At 33.4% G+C, this 17,983-nt stretch overlaps 4 protein-coding genes and 1 long non-coding RNA gene across 10 annotated transcripts in view; 4 read left to right on the forward strand and 1 right to left on the reverse strand.

Moving 5' to 3' along the window:
- The first annotated feature begins 36 nt into the window (after positions 1–36).
- LOC145733714 (sialin-like) lies at positions 37–4,778 on the forward strand. The gene is made up of 8 exons (XM_081986666.1): positions 37–194; positions 327–478; positions 1,253–1,475; positions 1,546–1,664; positions 2,212–2,418; positions 2,673–2,909; positions 2,961–3,242; positions 4,605–4,778. Exons 1-8 carry the CDS (start codon positions 167–169, stop codon positions 4,722–4,724), a joined length of 1,368 nt encoding a protein of 455 aa, XP_081842792.1. The 5' UTR covers positions 37–166; the 3' UTR covers positions 4,725–4,778.
- LOC145733766 (uncharacterized) lies at positions 4,770–8,600 on the reverse strand. Of its 3 annotated transcripts, none has more exons than XM_081986745.1 (4): positions 8,531–8,600; positions 5,828–5,954; positions 5,570–5,761; positions 4,770–5,508 (listed from the first exon to the last, which is right to left on the reverse strand). In XM_081986745.1, exons 1-4 carry the CDS (start codon positions 8,583–8,585, stop codon positions 4,806–4,808), a joined length of 1,077 nt encoding a protein of 358 aa, XP_081842871.1. In that variant the 5' UTR covers positions 8,586–8,600; the 3' UTR covers positions 4,770–4,805. The 3 variants fall into 3 exon arrangements, with proteins under 3 accessions (XP_081842871.1, XP_081842880.1, XP_081842888.1); XM_081986754.1 differs by lacking the exon at positions 8,531–8,600 and adding an exon at positions 6,673–6,821; XM_081986762.1 differs by lacking the exon at positions 8,531–8,600 and adding an exon at positions 6,056–6,242.
- LSm3 (U6 snRNA-associated Sm-like protein LSm3) lies at positions 6,894–7,760 on the forward strand. The gene is made up of 3 exons (XM_081986959.1): positions 6,894–7,078; positions 7,313–7,420; positions 7,488–7,760. Exons 1-3 carry the CDS (start codon positions 7,055–7,057, stop codon positions 7,662–7,664), a joined length of 309 nt encoding a protein of 102 aa, XP_081843085.1. The 5' UTR covers positions 6,894–7,054; the 3' UTR covers positions 7,665–7,760.
- Positions 7,931–17,983, forward strand: part of Regnase-1 (zinc finger CCCH-type containing protein regnase 1) — a 28,982-nt gene continuing 18,929 nt past the window's right edge. For 3 of the 4 annotated variants that reach the window (XR_014179243.1, XM_081986504.1, XM_081986514.1), the window contains exon 1: positions 7,931–8,297. Coding sequence is in view for 3 of the 4 variants with exons in the window: in XM_081986504.1 (XP_081842630.1) it covers positions 8,088–8,297 (210 nt within the window). In the remaining variant the exon portion in view is untranslated. Of the gene's footprint in view, positions 8,298–16,306; positions 16,948–17,983 lie in introns of those variants that run through there. The other variant, XM_081986521.1, reaches the window with a different exon arrangement.
- On the forward strand, positions 10,828–11,423 carry LOC145733952 (uncharacterized). Its single transcript, XR_014179311.1, has 2 exons — positions 10,828–11,085; positions 11,146–11,423. It is a non-coding gene; the product is annotated as an uncharacterized LOC145733952 (long non-coding RNA).

The following is a 17,983-nucleotide window of genomic DNA, read 5'->3' on the forward strand; positions in this document are numbered from 1 at the left end:
GGAGAATATCATGACTCAAAACTTAAGAACAGGGTGTCTAAAACACCTAACGAGTAAATACTTAACCCGATATTTTTGCTTGCCTGTCATTTTAAACATTTACATTGATTGATTGTCAATGTAGTAAATTATTTTTTATTAGCTTTACACGCTTAAGTGGGGAGGTATGACTATAGCAACTGCCTGTTCGAAATGTAAGTACTAAACTGACCGCTGTAACGTTTTCCACCACACTTTTAAACATTTCAACTATTTTTCGACAAGACCTTCTATTCTACTTCTAATCCTTTCGATATGGAACACAAAATGATATTGATTTCTATCAGGTTTACCCGTAAGATATCTCATATGCATCTTAGGATCGGTTGGCCTAGGAATAATTTACGGTCTTAAAGTAAATTTCCATGTAGCCATGGTAAGCATGCTTAATTACACCGCTGTGGGTGGAAGTGAACACGGCGAAGGCGAAGAAACGGAAGTAAGTGTAAACCACCATGATTTTAGTTTAAAACTAGATTATTTTGTTCTATTTTCCAAGAACTGGATTAACATGCAGGGAAAAAATCAAGAAAACATACGCATTGACATAATTTGTATGGGTGATTGTATACCTATAATGGGTCCACATGTGCAGTATTTGTGTAAATCACAGCTGTTCGTACTTTGGGAATAGTCAAAAAACAGTGCTGTGATTTACACAAATACTGCACATGTGCTGCAACTTTGGAAATCCAGCACTCTTTCAATATAATAAATGTCACAGACAAATTACACACTGTACTAAGTTTTACGCAAATGATGCACATGTATTTTAGTGGTTTCTGGCAGTACAAAGTTAAAATTTAAACACTGGATGACTGGCAGAGGGCCCTACTTATACTGTAGCGTTTTTCCTAACGGTTTTACTAATTCCTTACTCATTTAAAAGGGAGACTAGTACAGGTTAATCCATAAAAACGGTATTCCTAGTTTCTATATCCGCCTTACTTGTTTCTCGGAATCAGGCAAATAGAGCGCAACAATAAATCCCCGGAATCATGCAATAATTGGAAAAGTGAAAACTAGGACTTCCGTTGGGTGGTCGATAAATCTTATCAAATACATATACAACAATTCGCTCCTTAGAAATTTATTGGAAACGAATATCACTAGAGACCCCTAGTCGGGTTATTCTGTGGCGTATGATGGGAATTTCCTGGACTCTATTTTCTGTATATCTATTTCCTTTTAAAATTTAATCTCTTTTTGACAGGACGGACCATTTGTATGGACATCTACACCCCAATCACTTTTACTCAGTGCTTACTTTTGGGGCTATTTCGTATCAGAACTGCCAGGTGGAAAGCTGGCCGAAACTGTTAGCGCCAAATGGGTAATGTTTATTGCAGTTACCATAAACGTCGTGCCAACTTTATTAACGCCCACGTGTGCCAACCTTCACTACAGTGCAGTCATAGTATTGAGAGTGATTCAAGGTAATTGAAAAAAAGAAATAGCAATTTTATATCATCATTCAACTTATGAAAAATTATGTATACTTTCAAGGAATTGGTGGGGGAGTGACTTTTCCTGGAATGCACGTAATTCTGGCGCATTGGGCTCCACCAAACGAACGCAGCGTAATGAGCAGCATTGTTTATTCGGGAACTGCTTTAGGATCTGTGGTAAGTATTTTGCTATATCGTTTACAATGTTATAACCGATTCCCAATTCCATGTCTCTCAATCTCTCCATTCCTCCTCGCGTTAACTCTCTGTTGATTCCCCTTCTCCAGCTTATAGGTGTGATCTTTCTTGTTTCACGAAGATTCCAGTTTAAGATCTTCTTATAGAGCCAATCTTGTTACATTCTTTGTGTACATGACCTTATCATATTAACTGTTAGATTCCGATAAAACGGTTGTCCAAAGTGGAGATGTATCAACATGAGCTCAAACAGGAGAATAGCTATCGAAGCACTTTAATGGTGAGAAGCTAAGCTCCCGGCTGTTTCTGGAATGTAAAACCATCTTCGAAACACTCATTTGGTTACCAGATGTGATTATTAAGGCATTTTGATGTTCCTGGCGATGAAGAAGCCGAAGGATGAGCTAAATTCAGTTCACTAGGGACACCACATCATATCATCCACATCTTCATTCAAAATAATTCTGTCACATATATTACCACCATAGATCATAAACACCCTGTATATCTGCGTTTTGTTTTTCAGTTTTTTATCTTGGCTTCGGGCAAAATAGCAGCCTCAATGGGATGGATGTACATCTTTTATATCGAAGGAGGTGTTAGCGCTTTGTGGTTGATCCTATGGTTTTTCTTGGCCGCCGACTCTCCATCTCAGCAAAGATTTATCAGTCAAGAAGAAAAAGATTTTATAAACACGTCCCTTGACCATGATGAATCTGGACCAGCACGTGATGTAATAGTGCATTTAATGTTAAGAGCGGAAAGTACTTCTTTGACGCTTTTCTGCATGAAAAAGTCATGTCAAAAGACAAAAGTACTTTCGGCTCGACTTACAGATCATACTTTTTCGATGACTGATCAATACTACCATCCATTACTAATAAGCGGGAAAAGTTTTGCCTTCCACTCTAGAAAATATAGAGTATTAGTCGTCGAAAAAATTACCAGAGTACTTTTAAAAGCTCAAAATGGTTTTCTTCACGACAGTTAAGCGTACCTTGGAAAGCAATATTCACTTCACCAGCCTTCTTGGCCATTTTAATCGCTCATACCTGTTCAAATTGGGGCTGGTACATGGTCTTGATTGAACTGCCTTTATACATGAAATCAATGCTGAAATTCAACATGGCTTCCAACGCATTCCTGAGCTCTCTGCCCTTCTTGACAATGTGGATTTTCTCAATGGTACTCAGTAAGGTCCTCGATCACCTTCGGACGAAGGAGGTAAGAAAGTCTTTTGTTAGATAATTAACAATACCAATTGAAAAAACCTAGATAATCAGCACAACAACAGCAAGAAAAATCGCAACAGGCATTGCTAGTGTAATTCCTATAATATGTTTTGTGGTGCTGTGCTACATAGAGGGTCAAGTGATAGGAGTAGTACTAATGACTACAGCCATAACCGCTATCGGAGGAATGTTTTGCGGGTTCCTATCCAATCACATCGACATATCGCCAAACTTTGCAGGAACCCTTATGGGGATTACCAATACGGTGGCTACTATACCAGGAATTGCCGTTCCTTTTGTCGTTAATGTGTTAACAACACATGATGTAAGTTTGTTTGATAATTTATTAGATTCATTTCTTGTAAAGGTGTTAATGATGAAAAGTTATCAGGTAGTACAACTATTCAAATTCTTATTTTATTCTCATACCTAAACAAAACAGTAAAATAATACATAGGGTGTTTCAAAATACGTATTACAACATTATATTCCATGTAGAAAATGCAAAAAAAGAACAGATAATGTTCTATGTATAGACAACTGTCGTCGTCAAAGGGGTACCATTCGAGATACAGCGTGTGTAAGTTGTGCGGAAAATTAAACATTACTAATAATAATAATAATAATAATAATAATAAATCATTTATTTCTCCAATTAAGCATGCAAAACATGCAACTGAGGAAAACGTCAATACATTTACAAGAATCCTCAAATAATGCGAATACATCAAATTGACAAACTTAATACAAAACTACATAGATTACGTTACATCTAAAAACTCTTCCACACTGTAACAGTTTCTCTCAAGTAAGAGCCGCTTTAATCTAGACTTAAACACATTGGCGTTAGGTGAATTTTTAATGGAATCGTCAATGCGGTTATAAAACTTACACCCGTTAAAGAAAATGCCTTTCTGGTATAACCCAGTTCTGTGATAATTCGGCAGCAACTGGTCCTTATTACGTGTATTGTGTGAATGCGATGTACGATAAGTTTCAAACTTGGTTTTATTTTTGAACACGAAAACACATACTTGATAAATATAAACAGAAGACAAAGGAAGAATTCCAAGTTTTTTAAACATAGGTCTACAGGACTGACGTGGACCTATCCCAGTCATTATCCTGATGGCGTACTTCTGAACTAAACTAACTATTAAACATACGGCTGAAGTATTAAATTTTAAAAAATCATATTTTGGTAAGGAACCTTTGAGGACCCATCATGTTTATAGCACATTTTCGACTCGAATTTACCTAAAGAACACGTAGATAGTGACATTTTGTCCTTTACCTTGCGGGACACCCTGTATGTGTAATTAGACGTTTTATTGTTTATTGATTAATTTTCTTTTTCAAATTACTTGTACTAAGATTTCAGTACAGCTGGGAATTGTGAATATTTATACGTAGTAGCAATGAAATCATCTGAATCTGAGAAATTCATATCGTCATATGAAACTATTGATTTGCTAAATACTTTTTTTTTACTCTGTGAATATCCAAAACATTCCCTTAGTTTTGCGAAATTTAATTTGTTGGTAATTAACAATTTCCTACCTTTGAACAATTTATTGTGTTCAAAATTTTGATTGTCATAAAAATAATTAATCATAAATAATATTACCTAGGGGTCCCAACACAACCAACATAAAAATAACAGTTTAAAGGTCAATTTACTTTTCAGCCATCTATTACCTCCTGGAGGATTGTTTTCTGGATTACCGTCGCTTTATACGTCATCGAAGTGGCCGTTTATTCCGTATTTGGTTCGGGAGAACAACAAGAGTGGAACAAGGCTTCCTGAATTATTGATGCTTTTCGTGAAAAAATTAAATAAATTGTGTACACATCCTTTAAACCAATTTATTTCCTTAAACTAACATAACTACGTATTTAACTGGATGTTACGAAGGCATCGCTTACGATTTTGCTTTTTATTATTCCTCCCTTTTATCTGTGTTATTTTACGTTTAGTGCGGTTTACATCACCTTTCATTCTTTTTACCATCAGTGATTTGTATTTTGGTAATGTGGGTGCCAAACTAACACCAAAAGGTAAAAACTCCATTGAGTCCAATTGCATATGGCCCAGATTCTTTATTTGTTCACTACTTTTTTCAGGCACAAACACTCGTTCAGTGACGGATTTCCTGAACAAATATATTCCCTCTGTACTTGGTTCCTCCTGTTTGTCATCACAATTTTGTTCACTGGAGTTTTTGTCTTCCTCTTCATTAATATCCATGACACTATCATCAATAACAATGACACTGGCATCAGATGTTATTCTGTTAAAATGTATGTGATTTGTTGGAATTGGGTATTTAACAGCAATCTGCTCTATAGCCTCACATACTTCTGTATATTTATCAGTAAAAGCGATAGTGACACTAGAAATCCGACAAGTCTTTTTCAGAACTTTGCGCAACTCTGGGACTACAAGTACTGGGATTCGCATTAAAACGCTTTGGTCAATTACATGTTCCACCATTAATTTAGGCTTAACATCTGCCGTGATTAATACACAACACACATTTCCATTTTCAATCCCTTTGGTGACATCATTTACTCCCAGAATTAAACCTTCTCTGCAAAAAAAACACACTGAAAATTTTCTGTTCAAATCACACAAATTAATTATGACTTTACCTACTTCCAACCTCAGTTTTATCACTGTTGCTTTGATTTTCAGAATACTTTTGTCGGAATAATTTGCGTTCTGGTTTAGGAACCTCTCTAAGTTGTTTCCAAGGAATGTATGGTTTTGTGGGTGCTAATATTGGTAAATTATTAGAGAGAATGGTGCCAAGTGATTCAGCTTCTTTGGTTGATATTAGTGGCCTATATGTAAAGAAATGAATCATGGTAAAATACAGTAAAATTGTGGTGAACAGGTGTTTGTTTTACCAGTATTTGCCATAGGGTGACCCCAATACATTTCTAATGGATACTTTGGATTTGTTTTTCTTTGATGATAAGGTGGATTTTTGTTGTTTTTTTGATAGAATGGGGGCCTCTGGCATTGTGAGGTAAACTGGAAACAAAATATCCCATTTATAATCAGCAAATCAGGTGAGTTTGATGGTATTTGATAAATTTGTATATACCAAGAACCAGAATATTTTAAGTAAGTACCTAATGGAAATTAATGTATGCAGGTCTTATTGTAGATTTACTTTTCTGGGGTTACACCAGTAAAAATTTACCATGCATCAAAACAGATTTTTTCATAAAATATTGAACACATCAATAACAAGATCAAAACTGGAAAGACACATTATCCAGCGGGTTGCCCCTAGTATACTCAAAACAATTTTTTTTTAGGCTGGTATTATCCTGGGTGTTATCCATTTTGTGACCCAACATTTTGCTGTACACATACAACACATGCTTTTCTTTTATTGTCCTTTAAAAAAATATATAAACCATTACAATACGCGCAGTCCTACTCAACACTAAATGTAATACTGACAAATCTCCTTTTGTTATTGAGGCTTTGAGGCCAATATCAATAAATTGATGATATACTGAGAGTATTGAATACTGACAGCAATACTGATCCTAGTAATCATGTGAGGGTTGCTTAATATTAATAATATCATACTTATAAAACATGCTTTGATAATGATTGGAATAGAAATTAGCCTCATTAGCATTAAGGGAAGGAAAAGATTATAAAACTTAGCACAATAAGCATGAATACAAAAATAAATTATCAGTTTTTTTATTACATAATACATTAAAATACTTACCAGGTTAAGTTGCTCAAAAGGGGGTACTAACAAAACAGAACTTTATTCCAAAAATCAAAAACTAAAGTTTTACTAAAAAATAATAACATTTTCACACAACCTCACTTTTTCTACAAATAAATGTCAACTGCCAAAATTACGTATAATTGGTTGCCTAATCCTAATAACTGGCACAAACTCAAAATACATAACCTCATTTTATTTTTAATGTTTTGTTTTCTGGGGCCTCTGATTTCAATAAAAAAAATAGTTTAAATTCTTATTCAAAGTCGGTTTCGTTTTGTTTATAATTCGAAATTCCAACCGTACCTGCTTTGCAAAAAGTTGATATATCAAAAATCAACGGTTTGTTGTATTTGCAAGTGAAATACTTTAATTGGAAATGGCTGATGAATTATTGGATGTGGTAAGCATTTGAAGAGTCCTATGCTCTAAGGTTTCGTATTACAATAATAAGCCTCAAGCTGTCAGGTGATAACTTAAGGAAATAGTTTCATAAACCATTAATAAAATATTTTGGAACAGTACTTATTAAGTTGTTTTTACTCATTCTCAATCATTTCAGTAACATAATAAGACAGATACCTAATTATTTTTTTCATACCTTTTTTTGCATATTTATTAGTAACTTTACTTTTAGATTCCAACAATAGCAGTCAAAGAACCTCTAGACTTAGTTCGACTAAGTTTGGATGAGAAGATCTATGTGAAAATGAGGAATGATCGTGAATTGCGTGGTAGACTACATGTGAGTATAATACAATAATTAATTTACACAGTTTTCATTAAAGTTTTAAATTGTTTATTGCTTGCAGGCATATGATCAGCACATGAATATGATCTTGAGTGATGTTGAAGAAACCATCACTACCGTAGAAATTGATGAGGAGACATATGAAGAAGTGTATAAAAGCACAAAGAGAACAATCCCAATGCTTTTTGTTCGCGGTGATGGAGTTATTTTGGTCTCTCCTCCTGTAAGGACATCTTAAAAATTGCTATCCTTATGATTAAGTTACTTCTAATAACATCAACAAGTTTGATTTAATATTAATTTTTTGTACTGAATAGATTTCATTCTTCAATTATTGAGTATTTTTTTTAGTGATGTTTAGCTAATTTTTGTATTCCCTGCCAGGCTAAAAATATGGTCATGACGTCAGCAGTAGGCCCTTGATCGAATATTTTACTTACAAATGACAGACGACGTTGTCATCGGTCACTTTTAAAATAGAAAATTGGTCCGCGCGGTGGCGTTTAAATCAATCACAAAAATACTCAAACAAAAGTCAAAATGTCATCGTCCTCCAAATTAAATCTCAGTACAAAATAAACTTTTCGAAAAATCGAAATTTAGTGAAAAACATCAATTTTCAACCAAATTTACTACGATGTAATTATGGGCATGTTCGAAAATGTCAAAAAACGTGATCGGTACGGTAAAAATCAAGGAGACATGTATACCATTACTGAAAGAAAACTTGAACCGGATCTTAGTGCTGTTTGCGGCTGTTTTAAAAGAAAAAACGCGATATAGCGACAATACTGTTATGTACGATGTCCATTTGTCGGGTCCTGAAGGTACTGTCCGGTCAGTAAGTGCAGACTTTATCTCTAGACTTCAGGTAAGCTCAATTTCACATCCAATTTGTTGATGTTCTCAATTGGGGCAAATCTTATCAATGTAGGCTTAAAATCTATATTACACTCACAGGTTTGATGTCATATGGGAAATCCCTACTAGAATATTACTTACAAAACAACCATCACTTAAAATAAACTTATTTTTTTATAAATTAAGCCTCTGAAATAGTAGTCATAAATTTGTCTGTTTACCTACTAGAAAAAATTCACATACCTAGTTCTTGCCTACACTTATCTATTAAAATACTAACCACTTGACTAACCAACATTGTAATATTATTAATAGAGCAGCTAATGTTGTAAATGTACTTTTTGGCAGTGTGTCAAGTCAAAGGATATCTAATGACTTTAGAAATAGTGTTTCAGGAGTTTACTTTACTCTTGTTTTATATTTTTTTATTAAAATAATTGGTAGCTTAGGTAACAGTCAAAGTGGCATTGCTTTTAGGCAAGCTTTTATGTCTAAATTATGTTAGTTTTGAAGAATTGGTGAATAAGGAGGTGAATAATTATTACTAAAGTTGCCCAGAATACCCAACTTTATAGTCATACCTAATCCTAAACTCATTTTTTGTATATAACAACCCATAGTAAACAAAGTAGTCCAGGTAACTTGTTTACCATGGGTTGTTCCTGGGGTTGTTATGGACAAAAGTTAAGTTTATGATTGGGACTATTACTATAAAGTTGGGTAAACTTGGCCTTACATATTAGCTCAGTACATTTACTATGTTTATTCTGATGTTTCACAGAATCACAGTCTAGTCTTCAATTTTCTAAAATTGCATTTGTCAAGAAAGAAACATTATTAAATATGCAGTGCCAAACTACATACAGTCATGTTTTAATCATTAATAATCACTATAAGAACTGAACTTTCAAAGTGGCAAAAAACCACAGAAAGCATTGCAAGCTGCATTGTTTACCTACTTAGTAAATTATGGAGCAAGTGTCAGTGAGTGTTCATTGTGTTAGGAACATTAAAGTATTCCATGTAAATGAAAATTTTGTTGGTGAATTTCAGAAAAAAAAAATTGGAAACTTAGTGACCTGATGAAGGGTCAGAATTTTCAAGAAAAATATACCTATATTTAACTCTAAATCCCTAGGTATTTACCAAAAAATTTGTATTTCACATGAGTTACTTTGTTTTTGTTGTTGTTTTTATAACCTTTACCTATCAGAATTTTATATTACTAGGTAAGTGCAAATTTGTGATACTGGAGGTAATTTTTACCTTATTTTGTTGACTTCTCTTTTAGTTTTATGCAATTATTGTCTAGAAAACTGAAACTGCTTTAGAGAATTGTTGTCTTTTAAGAGCCTTAATTTATAGTTAATGATAATGTTTGAGTATGACCTAGTTTTAACAGCAATTTCAATTAAGTTAGGTAAGTGTAATTCCTCAGGCCCTTCCATTATACACGTTACATAAAGGAAATTATTGCGCTTCTAATTGAACACAAATTACTCTTTTGTCAGACTGAAGTTCCTGGCATTGCAGCAAAGGCACAATTTTCTCTGCGTATAATCGACAACAGCCTGGCTGGTTCTATTAATAAAAAATGACATAAAATCGATATAGGTATAGTGAAATACAAGAATGAGAACAGGTCATGCGGCAGTATGAATATGATTAAAAAGCGGTATAAAGTACAGACAAACCAGACTTTAATCCGCCTTTGCCTTTTTTTTCTTTAGTATCGATAGCCTTCAACGCAGTGAGACGTTTCTCCTAGATCTATGTATACAATTAGCGACCTGACAAAAAGTGTAGTTTTTTTCGAATTTCGATCATTAGTTTTTTTCTTTACTTACGTCAGCGGTGACAGAATGTTGTAGGCAATTGTTTTGTGATGATGAAATTATTTTACCTTTTACACACGTGTTGTTGCACGCAATTTTTGCGATTTTTGGGCAAGTAATAATTTATTTACGTTTTTAAACAAATTACCTGTCTTTGACTCAATTAGACTAGGTGGAGTTAATTTATTATGAGGACTGGTGAATAGGACATGGTTAAACCTTTGCTTAGATTAGTCCCTTGTTTAATTATGGTTATACCAAAACCATTTTTTTTTAATTTTAGGTATGTATAGGGTAATTTTTATTGAGGATTAATGAGGCAGTAAACCAGGAATTAATGTCGAGATTTGCTTAATTGGCGGACTGGGCACTTTTGGCTAACCACAAACAGATATTCAAATTTTGCATTCAAGGGAAGGTTGTTTCTTACTATTTAATAAATTATGCAGATAATATACAGAGAGACTCAAACTCAGTAGCATAGCCGCAACAATGTGTTGTTTGCTCAAAAAAAATATAATACATATTTCATGGCTTTTCAAAATCACAATTTTTAACATACAGTATTTGTTAGTTTAATTAACTACGTATTTAGGATAGTCGACTACATTTTACCAGTTATACAAATGTATGGAAATTTATATTTTATGTAACTCACCTTTTTCACAATCTACTCATTACTACTACATTATTACTATTATTTTTATCGACCGTACGATTTAAACAAATTCCATTATGATAAACCTTTTACCAGTAATGCTATTTTGGACTGCCTAACAGGATGTGTATAGTTGTAAACACTGCGTTTAATTACGATTGTGATGAAGTTTATCATGGAGTTTATATTCTAGCTGGTTGAAATCGAGTATGTTTACAATGGCTAATGGTACGATGTTTACCTTTGGCAAATTTACAATAACTGTTTGTTTGTGATGGTACTATGTGGCACCAACAACTACCAAGGTGATTTATCTTTTGTTGTATTGGATTTAATGTCTAGCAGATCCTTTTAGGTTTCGTTAGCTTTATTGTGATGAAGGCCATCGTTGAATTGTTTCAAACTGAAAAACTGGGTTTTGTTTAAACTTTGCCCAATTTGGCAACGTACCAAGACAGTAAACATAGGCGGTTCAGCGACCAGCAGGCTGACCCGGATCTTCTTGACTCGTTTTTTTTTAAAGGATGCCTCCGTCGATTGTAAACACATTCAAACTCAAGGGTTACCTAATTTCAAAAACCCACATCTTAATGATGTTATCCATTAATTGTTAATAAAATATATTGCTTTTGTATGTCGGTCATTAAGCGTTTCAATGATAACTGGCCTTATTTGGGTTTAGGTGTCATAAGCCTGGAAAATCTTAATGAATGATTGAATTTTTGTGGAATAAAACATCAAAGATATAGTAGCCTCTAATAAAATTATTGCGTCAATAAACATTTACCAAAATACCCTGTTTGTTTACAATCATGTGTTATTTTCAACTGGTAAATAGTTGTTATGAATCTCTGGTTGGTTTTTCTCTTGTTACAAATTTAGGTAGGAAATGGAAAAATGAGCAATAACAGGGCAGGTCAAATTGGTTATTCATATAAGGAAATTTTGTGTCTTTTATGTTGGTGTTTGGAAACCTTTTTGATATCTACTTTATATGCGGAATTCTTCAGCAATGTTTTAATGGTTTAGTCAATGTATTATAAATTTTAAATCTGTGGTTTTAAACGTTTTGTTTCCGAGATACAGATTGTTGAAAGAACATGGTAATTATATAATCTATTAATCTCTAAATTTTGAAAAATTTCACCTTGTAACTTTAGAATTCCATTTAAAATATGTCATAATGTAACTGAAAGTTAGAAAAAAACATTTGAACAGTTGCTTAGTTTTACAGTATTTTTAATTTAAATGGTGAAATAATTTTAGAAAGTGTGTGAATTTACATTGAAAAGTATAACTGTCTTAACATGATTTATCATTGTAACAAAGAATAATGGTAAAAAATAAATTGAGCCTTATTGACATTCATTCACTGTTTTATGCAAAATCAATCGATTTACACAAAAATGCGTTTTTTTAGGAGACTATTCCTGCAAAAGTTAGTGCGACAAACAGTTTCAGAGATATTTACAAAAAGCTATATTATTTTTTTCCCTAAATTGGTGCCACAAGTTGTAAGGATAGATAGTACATCTAAAAATGAGCAAAAGATTCTATTAACATACCCTCTTAAATGCCCCTTCTTCAAGAAACGTCAATCAATCCTTACAAGTTGTGGCACCAATTCAGGGACACACTCTGTTTGGCTGCAATTTCACCTAATTTTTTTATTTTTTAATAACCGTTTACATTTGTAATACTTACTTTGTTTAACACCCTGCTATCCTGCATACGCGGTTTCTCCCATCTGGCGTCCTAAACTAATACCTAAACTTAACCCGGACATGGCTTAATATCGGCTTAAAACATTTAGAAAATGCTAAATTTGAGATCCCGGATCTTTTTTTTTTAAGGTGCTGATCTAGTTTAAAGTAATAATGTAATGCGAAAGAATTTTTTCTAGTTAAACAATTTAAGGAAAGGTAATGGTGAACCAATCGGTTTAGGCAATGGGTAATTAACCTTGAGTGCTAGGTGCCTTAGGATGAATAACTTTGAGCTGCATTTGATTTAATTAATTAAGTACACACTTGCTTTTACAGGTATACACGGTAAAGGAGTGAATGATTGATTTGGTATGAGTTTCTCAGGAATATTTTGTAATGGTGTATGCACGTTATGGGAGGGAATTAAGTGAGTATGACCATATTAGTAAGGCAACGTGTTTTGTGCCTGGGGACCTGGGGAGTAAGCAATTTACTTTCAGTCTGTCTTTTTGTTTATACCATTAGCATTTATAAAAGATGCATCTTCAAGCATTTTGTCGCATTTAAGAAATAGTAATACTGGAATAGCCTATACTAATAATAAAGCTTTGGTAGGTTATCATGTCAGAAGGCTAGACTTTTAGCTGTTCCAGCTTCTGAATACATTATTGTTTGCTAGATGCACTATGATCTGGATCTGGATTTGTTTTTCTGTCAAAAACCGGTACAACACAGGTAAAGTTTTATATTGTGTAATTTCTCGTTTTAATTGATCATGGATTGATATTTTGGTAGAAGGTTTTGTCTTCGGGTATGACTGTTTTCTTCCATAGAGCTAGATCCTTCTTCTTTAAACTTTTTATATGTTCTCCAAAGAATACTGTTGTCTGATGGTGGAAAATCAGGAAAAGACTTTCTTGGGTAAAAAAAGCAGCCAATAGACTCATATGTATTGGTATCGGCTGTAGATAAGAAGAGAGTAAATCAATGGTCTAAACAAACATGAAGCATAACTTTATAAGGGACATGTATTAATGTGCCAACTTCAACAGTTGGTCACGTGACCACTTTACCAGAAAATACATTAAAATCTTGTGACCAACTGTCAAATGCCGTCAAATCTGTTTTGGCACCCTGACACCCCTCCATCTTGGTCTAGAGTATTGATTTACTTCTTCTTATCATGGGATTCTTATGTATAATTTTGTGATGGGTGATATGCTTGTAATAATTTTATTTGAAACTTCAGAGGTAGGTCAAAATGTCCAGAATAGTAAAAAATCTGTCAATTGAAGCTACCTTTTACCTATCTTACTTTTGCAGGTTACGTTAAGTTAGGGTTGTTCTCCGTATGACGATTTGACACATTAAACGATGTAGGGTGATTTTTTCAAGTGTCATGTGTACTTTTCTGCTTAGAAACGGTTTCTGGTTACTTCTCTTCTGGTAGGTGAAACCTGAAATCAAATCTTCTAACTTTGCAAAATTCGAAATCGTCCGTGGACAGATCTTAAATGTCAAAACTTTAAAAACAGTTGCGAGATTTGAAGTTAACATTTTACTAATTACAACTGGAAAAATGCCAACAAGAGTTATACCTATTGTGTACTAGAAGATTTGAGTTATTAATTGGATTTTTAATTCTAAGATCTCTATGGCCACCTAGTATCAAAAATGACTTAGAAAATATCAGTTTCGGAATATTCCTAATAATCATTAGCCTAAATTTGTTCGGTCACTAATTTATACCAAACCGACTGTAAAATTTCCACTTTTCAGCTAAACTCAACAGGTAAGGTAGATATGCAAATTGACGTAATATGTAAAACTATCAACGGTAAGCTAATTGAAGGATAACTCGTAATAATAAAAGCATCGGTGAGAACACAATAAGAAAACTCACCGCAATTAATCATTGCAAAGAAGGAAATCATTGCACTCTTGGCCTGTTAAATAAAAATGATTATGCTGATTTGCATCCAAAGTTTTTGAAAGTGAACCTTCGAGATGTATGTCCGCTTATATTGTCAAAAGTTCAGGGTTTACAAACTGAATACAAATTGAGGTCGTCCCCAAGGTACTTAACGATTACAAATTATATTAATTGGATTTTAGCGACAATTTAATGCACAAATGTAATTTTAATTATTTTAAATTTTAATTTTTTTATGTCTATTATACAGGATGGACTAATTTTGTTGTTTTTAAAATGGAAAATTTTGTAAAAGAAGGTTAAACACTTCTGCCATTTTTTGGTTTTGATATAATATTGGAGTAGGTATTGTTATGCTATTTGCACTGCAATTAAAGTCAAAGAACTGATTGATGTAGTACAAATTTGAAAAACTCTGGTAGGTTCTGTCTTTTATAATTCATTTTTTTTGAAAGCCATGATGAATGTAAATCATACTTCAAATGTTGAGATTTGGACTTTTGAGATGTCTCCCAAAGAAATAAATCCAGTCGCGTCAGATCTGCATACATTACTGGCCAATAGGTATGATTATATTTTTTAAGAAACCACAGTTTCTCCTCGGTTAAATTACGGTTTCAATGGAATGTGTTCGATATTATTTAAGATAAATGGTCTAAAAATTATCTAGCCTCATCAAAGTCTCCTCTCTAAACAGAAAAAGGGTTTTAATCATTACGAGTCATAAATCAATGGGAGAAATTCTAGTTGTGGTCATTATTGTTGATTAACTTCAATACAGTTCAGAACCGTTCTTTGTCGGTCGTTTACAGTGTGGCTACCTTAAAGTATTTGATAATTAATACTTATCATGAAATATACAAGTAGTATGGAAATTTCAAAATTATCCAAACAAATGCAGGGATAAGAAGAGAGATCTAGAGACATCTAGAAGGTGAAAAAAGTCTTCCAAAACGGATGTGACGTAAGTTGACAGTTGGTTCACAAGATATCGATGACCAACTGTCGAATAACGTCACATACGTTTGTAATGGTTATCTCGTCTTATTATTGATTACCTATGGAAAATATCAGATATTCCTAGAAAAGTGGGTTGTTCCATAAGAAAAAACGTAACTTTATGGTTGCATTCTGTACATGTTGTCTGTATTTAGATTATAAAATAGTTCAAATTAATCAGTTCGTAGTTCAAATATTTCCCCAACAAATCTAGTGAATTTAATTCTGGAAAGCGCAGTGGTCAATACAATGATTTGGCCCAATCGCGATAATTTAATTAATTGTTTAATAACAATTTCTTTTTGATAATTATTTAGTAAGAAATTACTTGTTTTTTGAGATTTTGAATAATTGTTTCTAAAATGTTCATTTTAGCAAGTGTCTAGAAAACCGTCACTGATTGTCAAGTATAGCTTTAAAACTAGCATGGTAAATATTAAAAATAATTCAAATTTAGTTATAAAAGTACTTTGTTTTGAAAAATGGTATAATTTTTAAGCTTGAATTGAAGTTTAGAGATGCTGCTTACTAAGTTTTCTATTAGATTTTTTGGTTAATTTGTTTATGTACTAATTTACGCTATTATTACTGGGACACCGAATATACGGATCAATCAGTAGCATATCCTTATTAAGTGAAGCAGAGTTACAAAAATGGAGAAGAATAGGACGTTGCGCAAAACCTTAGCCTTTAGACAGATAAATTTAAAAATCCGGCAGATAGTAAAGACTAGGTCAGACGTTTGTATCCGTAATAGTTATATCTGAACATACGTCGTCCCCAAAAGCGCTACAAGTTAAATTGGAGTAATCTGCATAATGTTATTTCTTCAGTCCGTTGGTCGTACCGAAACGCTCTCAAGTCCGGTTCATATTTTTCATTCATTCACTGGTTGAATATCGTCGACCGAGAGTGGTGAAACTCACTGTTCACCTTGCTAAAGTACCGTGCCGTCCGCTCGCCGAAAATTTTACACAATTTCAATGGCCTGTTAGAAGGCTACTCGCGTCTCTTTCTCTTTTACATCCGGCTTGCTATCCGGATCTTCATTTTCTTCGACACTCTTCGCGGTTTCTTTAATCGAATCGAGGCTGGTTAGGTCGCTCGTCGGTCCGGTCTTTTTTTGTTTAATTCAACGACCGTCTGTACTTTTGGTTTTTTTCTGATCCACTCAGATGATCAAACTATAGTGCGGTGGTTCTAAGTCGCGAAAGACGTGATCCTTTTGGATCCAGTGTGTTCCATCACACGATTGTGCGACGAAGTTTTTGATTAACGACGGATAGTTTTGTGGTGCGCTGTTCCATTTTCCTGTTCGAAAGTGATAATATTTGTTTAATGTGGTTTTTCATATTACTTATTATTGCCAGTCAATAAAATTGTCCTAACGGTTTACGCAAGTTAGTGCTGTGATTAATTACGACAGAAAAAACTTCCTTTGTTGAATTTACGCCTTCTTGACACGGATCTAAATGTGTTTGCAGTTCCGGGTTCCTATTTTCTTGGATATGACCGTTACCTTCGGAGAGGTTAGTATTATAATGGTTTCTCAAAATTTTCAAACTAATTTTAGAGGTAAATCAAAGACAATGTCAATTTTGAATGAAATGAAAACATCTTATGTGTATTCAAAGTTTCAGTTATGACGTCGACAACTATCTTTTTGTCGTTGTGGTGAGATACTTAAAAAAAATAATTTCCTTTCAGGCCATTAATGGTTCTTCAAGAAATGCATTAAAAGGTAATCTATTCACTGACAGACAATATCCTAAACGGCACTGAAACTCGTTTTGAACATTTCTAATTACTCTGGTGGAAATTAGTCTACGCACCTGTTTTACTCGTTTTTGCAACTTTTCAACGTTTTCTTGTTATGTAGCTTTGCTTGTTACATATCCCTCACAATAGTTTATTGGTTTTAAATTTAGAGACCTGTTTGTGTGTGCGACGAATTTTTCTTTCTGGAAATACTATTCGGATATTATGCTCAGGTTTTGGGTATTTACTAGGATTATTTCTCTCATCTGATCCAGATAAACTGAGGAGTAGATTTAGTCTTAATATTTGATAAGTAACATTTTATTTTCTTCGATTTCAACTGAAGAAGAAATAAACAATAACTAATGGGTTTTCATAGTATAGAAGCATTTTACTAACTGAATTTAGGTACTATTTAAATTAATTAATCCAATATTCTGGTTGGCTAATTTTAAGCATTGACTCAGTAATTCTGATTCTGATTATACGTTAATCGCAGAGGATTACAATCCTTTTGTTGAGGATAATCTTAACTTAATCAGGAATGAGTAAGCAAATTAAATATAGTAAACCGGATTTGAAATTTGATAACAATGAAACCGGATATTCCTATTTGGGACATCGGCTTCATAGGGATCAAGAAACACCCAAATTCAAAACTAGTTCTACCCGCAGTAACTCTAAAACTTTCATTATGATTTCTTTTCATAAATTTACTATGATTACTCCACCATCATGTGTTGTTATCTCATTTAGGGCCCGTACTTCCACTTCAGAATAATTTTATTCCAAAGTTAATTTCTATAG

Source organism: Ips typographus, linkage group LG1 (assembly GCF_016097725.1).
Source record: "Ips typographus isolate SLU linkage group LG1, UJ_Ityp_2.0, whole genome shotgun sequence".
In the NCBI taxonomy this organism is placed as follows: Eukaryota; Metazoa; Arthropoda; class Insecta; order Coleoptera; family Curculionidae; genus Ips; species Ips typographus.

Coding starts and splice junctions, on each gene's coding strand:
- LOC145733714 (XM_081986666.1), top strand. CDS start 167: ATGACTATAGCAACTGCCTGTTCGAAAT. Junction 195..326: donor AGCAACTGCCTGTTCGAAAT/GTAAGTACTAAA, acceptor GATTTCTATCAG/GTTTACCCGTAAGATATCTC. Junction 1,476..1,545: donor AGTATTGAGAGTGATTCAAG/GTAATTGAAAAA, acceptor TATACTTTCAAG/GAATTGGTGGGGGAGTGACT.
- LSm3 (XM_081986959.1), top strand. CDS start 7,055: ATGGCTGATGAATTATTGGATGTG. Junction 7,079..7,312: donor CTGATGAATTATTGGATGTG/GTAAGCATTTGA, acceptor CTTTACTTTTAG/ATTCCAACAATAGCAGTCAA. Junction 7,421..7,487: donor AATTGCGTGGTAGACTACAT/GTGAGTATAATA, acceptor TATTGCTTGCAG/GCATATGATCAGCACATGAA.
- LOC145733766 (XM_081986745.1), bottom strand. CDS start 8,585: ATGTTGGTTAGTCAAGTGGTTAGTATTTTAATAGATAAGTGTAGGCAA. Junction 5,955..8,530: donor TAAGTGTAGGCAAGAACTAG/GTATGTGAATTT, acceptor TTTTGTTTCCAG/TTTACCTCACAATGCCAGAG. Junction 5,762..5,827: donor TCACCCTATGGCAAATACTG/GTAAAACAAACA, acceptor CTTTACATATAG/GCCACTAATATCAACCAAAG.